This window comes from Hipposideros armiger, unplaced genomic scaffold (assembly GCF_001890085.2).
Source record: "Hipposideros armiger isolate ML-2016 unplaced genomic scaffold, ASM189008v1 scaffold_818, whole genome shotgun sequence".
Taxonomy (NCBI): domain Eukaryota; kingdom Metazoa; phylum Chordata; class Mammalia; order Chiroptera; family Hipposideridae; genus Hipposideros; species Hipposideros armiger.
Genome location: NW_017732168.1, coordinates 597,831 through 602,627, shown reverse-complemented (window position 1 = coordinate 602,627; position 4,797 = coordinate 597,831). Strand labels below are relative to the sequence as shown.

At 34.7% G+C, this 4,797-nt stretch overlaps 1 protein-coding gene across 2 annotated transcripts in view; it reads right to left on the bottom strand.

Annotated features, from left to right (window-relative positions):
- The window catches only part of NEK11 (NIMA related kinase 11), a 217,400-nt gene that overhangs the window by 196,831 nt on the left and 15,772 nt on the right, over positions 1-4,797 (bottom strand). For both annotated transcript variants that reach the window (XM_019628930.1, XM_019628931.1), the window contains exon 2: positions 2,544-2,813. In XM_019628930.1, the coding sequence (XP_019484475.1) occupies positions 2,544-2,713 (170 nt within the window). In that variant the 5' untranslated portion in view covers positions 2,714-2,813. The remainder of the gene's footprint in view (positions 1-2,543; positions 2,814-4,797) is intronic.

The following is a 4,797-nucleotide window of genomic DNA, read 5'->3' as shown; positions in this document are numbered from 1 at the left end:
AACAGAGAATCCCAATTACAGTTATTGGGTGGTGATTAGATAAAATTTTATTAAGCTTTCTTTATTCCTTTAACTTGGATTGTTTATAAGATGAATTTTGACTATTTTAGAGTGATAATTATATGTAAGATATTGTGATATATTTTATACATATATTTACAAATAAATTTATATTTATGTATAAATATTTCTTTATTCATACTATATTCTTTATTATATATTTATATTGATGCTTTATATAGAGATATTTATTTAATCCTTATTACAATCCTATGAGCTTTTATACCCATTTTACAGATAAGAAAACTGAAGCTCGGATTAGGAACCTGCATAACCTTAACCTCACAGTTAAGAATGGGACTGGCTTTGCTTCTTGACCTATTCACCTCTGAAGCCTGTGGTCTTAACTATGACACTGTACTGATTTCCGTCTAGCATTCTAGGATTTTGTGAGCAGCCATATCCATGATTCTTCATGATTTTAGCAGAGCGTTATAAAATTGAATGTCTGCAAAGGTAGGCAGGTCATGGAAAGATGTGATGCAGGTGGGCGTAAGAGACAGTGACAAATGGCAAGAATGTGGCTAACTGGTGAGCACAAGATCGGTATAAAGGCGGAGCTGCTACCCAGCTCCAGCCCATATTGGTTACATAGGCAGCAATGCTAGCAAAAGTTAACAAATCTTTCCATTTTTTTCAAAGAGATGAAAAGCTCAATTTTTATGAGAGCTTCCCATTTTTAAATAGTGGCGACTAATTTAGATTAAAATAGAAACACTGTGCAGGCCCAAGGAAACATATCTGAAGGTTGAATGTGGCCAGTATGTAATATATTGTAGAGGTTCTGATAATTAACGATTCCTTACCAAGAGATTCTAGATTAGGCCTTCTGGTATCAAATGACTTGTCAATTATCCCCACTATGGATTCGCTCCACACACCTGGGCTGCGTCTGCTGTCTTCAGCTCAAGTCATTTGTTCTAAGACTAGTGCAGGTGCAGGAAAGGCCACTAGCAAATCCCTTCCTAACCAACCAGGCCTCTCTTCGGTCATTCTCGTATTCTCCCTCTCTCCCTCTCTCCACACACACACACACACACACACACACACACACACACACACGTCACACTCTGTGTGCTTTCAAGTTTGGTCTTCATGCATCTTATTTTACATCCCTTTCATCAACTTTTTAGCCTTCCTGTGAATTCTTTTAAAATTCTTCATATTCCCATGAGTTGAAGAAACCAAAATTGGACATGGTTTTCACAGTGTGGTTTTACCAATCCTGGGTCAGATTTAGGTCTTACTTTCATAGTTTCCATAAAGATTCTCTAGTAATTTTCAGAAATTTATCATCCTGTTCTAAATGGATAAAAGAGTACCACTAGGATTTAAAAGGGAAACAATTCTTTTCGGTAGGACTCATAAGGCATGTTTTAAGGACACCAGAAAAGTACCAGCATTGTTACCATTCTGCATGTAGGCATTTATTAAAACTACGAATTCTAGACAATTTTTAAAAAAATTCTAAACATAAAGACCATTTAAAAGGTGGACTTTTAAAATAAAATAGTAGCATCAGTAACATTTACCTTTATAATTCCTACGAAATATTAAGAAGTAGAAAATTGTTTGTCACACTGATTTTAAACCCACTCTCAAATATCCAACGGGCAAAAGCTGGAAGAATTAGAGTAGCCTCTAAGTCTCTGAATAAAGGAAGAGGTTACGGGATGGGAATGTGTTTTCTGGAGTTAAGGGCTGGGTTCTTGGATCCTGTTTCCTTTTGCTTTCTCCTTCTCCTGTGTTTCCAATGTGCAAGTTCCTAATCCTAACTTCAGTTCCAACTAACTTTTCACTGTAGCAAATTCAAACAACTTTAAGCTAAAAATGAAAACTCATACTGCTCTGTAAGAAATGTACTTACTGTTCAACGGCATTAAGAGTTTTCTCTACTATGAAAGGTTCATAGGGTCCAATCAAATCAAAGGAAAAGAAGTAACAAGAGGGTCATCAATATAAGCTAATTTTAGATGGTAGCTCCTGCTTGGTTTAAATATCTAATTTGAGGGCTATATGACTACAGACTTGGAAAAACTCCTTCATAGAAAAAAGCCAAAAATAATTAATATCATAGTTCCTTCAGTACACTCTATTGACCTCAAATGTGAATTTCCATTTATTTGCATTCCATAGCATTTCTAAAACTGTAGTTATTATAAACAATTCTTATTTTATTATTCAAGAAGTCCCAATCAAGTTAAGTGGAAACAATGTTGTAACTGAGATCCTGGTATGCATAAAAATCTTATTTTCACATAATCTACCCCATTTCTCTTCTCTTGGTCATTTGGGTACTTCACTCACCTACTGAAATGCCTTTAAAAATCTGATCTGAAGACACCATTCAAGGAGCTTTTTTATCTCTTACTAAATTCTTTAATGCAAAGAGCAAAGTGAAGGGCACTCCATGTCCTTAATCAGCTAAGAGTTGCACATACAGGGCAGCCAGGATTTGTATGAAGTATAATATTTTTACTTACAATTCCTCTTCTTGTTTGGCTTTCTTATCTGAAACCAGATAGACAGTTCCAAAACTTCCACTGCCAAGTTTCTGTTGAAGCACATATCTTCTTGCAATCAAGGTCTTTGGATAACTAGAAATGGCTACTGATCCACTCATATGCTTAGCAGCCTCTTGGAATTTCAGCATTGCCCCCAACAGGAGAGAACTGATTTCTTTGTTTATAGAAACTTAACATCCAAATCTCCTAAGAGATGGTCGAATTCATCCAAGTAGCGTCGATCAATGCCTTAAAGATGAAAAGCCCAGAGATCAGGTGTAAAGGATGTTGAATATTCCCATTGAAAAGTGCAAATTTTTGACAGTGATATCTGCATCTTTATTAGTGGATTGAATGACACCATACTCATTAACTTTAACGACTTGAAAGAAAAATGTTAAAAGGTACTGAAGATACCAATAGAAGGCAGGAACAGAGCCTTCCCTATTACATTCAAATTTGGCAAAACTCAGATACAGACAAATTTCTCCTAAGTTCTGAGATGTGTGTGTGTGTGTGTGTGTGTGTATTCCAATAAGCAACCTGTTTAAGATATGTATACTCCCCACCTACTTTTAAAAAAACATCCAAATATAAGAACATTATCATTTCCTTAAATCTATACATTTGCATCAACTTCATGTCTTTCTTCCTAATTTATGTCTATTTTGAATAACAAATAGTGAGTTAGGATTAAAGCAGAAATTAGCATGATGCTGCTTTCTTTAAACTTTGTTCTTCTGTAGACTTTAAACCATGGTATTTGCATTTATTAGAATAGATGTGAAAAGGGATAAGGATTTAGAATGAATTTTTTCTCATCCTTAGCAAAGTCTCATCCAGTTTCTAAACTTCCAATTATACACACTATGTATAGACTAATCTCCCAGATTTGGAAACAAGAAGTGTCACAAAAGCAGTCAAACCTAAAATTGTATTTTAATGTTAGCTGAATATAAATGTTACAGGTAAACCTGTAATTCCTCAAGGGGCTATAAGTGTACAGCAGAATTATGAAAGGCAGGACTGTTTCATGTGTATGTACATGGCAAAATCACTTTTATTTCATCAAAATGTAAAATATTTTGTTAGTAATCATGAAAAGTGGGTATTGTTTTAAATCTGTATGACAACATTGTTTTAAACTGAAGAGTCAATGACTTGGAGTAGGGTTTCCATATTCAACAATTCCAAAGCTATAAGACAAAAACCTGTCGTATGTAATGATAAAACAAGATGTTATCTGTGTANTAAACCGCCTTGCAAATCACATCTCTCACTGATCCTTCTTGTAATTTTCATTTCTAAAACAATTCTAAAAATAATAAAAACTACTCATTAGAAGTCAATAATCATTGTACATTGTACTGAAATAGCTTTGAAAGAGCACATGAACTAAAAGCAGCTGATTAAACAATAGCAAATCCAATATTGTAAAAAGTTGGTTGGCTGATCTTGCTCCAAAACCCACAGTATCAGCATGTGTGCAAGGCCCATGAAATGAAAGACATAGAGGGAGAAGAAGAAAGGGACTGAAAGATTGTCAGGCCACAAATCTTCCTCAAATCTCCCCTGAGGGATGGCTATTTGGTTTTTAAGGGTTTCTCCAAATTCAGACTAACAGGGCAGTGGAAACATCAATCAAATTTTAATTAAAATGCTGCGTGCCTATCGCATATGGGAGAAGTTGAGGGAATTGGCACCCAAACACATTCTAATCAAAGTTTCAATAATCAAAGTTTTCCACTCTTAGAAATTTGGAAACCGAGAACATATGACAAGAGTATCAGCTTACATTTTGACCTTCCTTCCTGACTTGTTTAATAAAGGTCATGAAAACCAAAGCCTATAATGTTTCTCTGAACTAAACACAAGACTGACTGGTCTGAACCCAAGATTAAAAAGCAACATTGAAACAAACTGATGGTTACTAGATTGGAGGGGGTTTGAGGGTTGGGTTAGAGAGGTGAAGGGATTAGAAAGTACAAATTGATAAGTCACAAAATAATCACAGGATGTGAAATACAGTATGGGGAATATAATCAATAATGTAAAAACTATGTATGGTGTCAGATGGGCACTAGATTTATGGGGGGATCACTTCTTAAATTATATAAATGCCTAACCTCTGTGCTGTACACCTGAAACTAATGTAAAATAATATTGAATGTCAACTATAAATATATATATGTATATATATGTGTGTGTGTGTATATATATATATATATATATA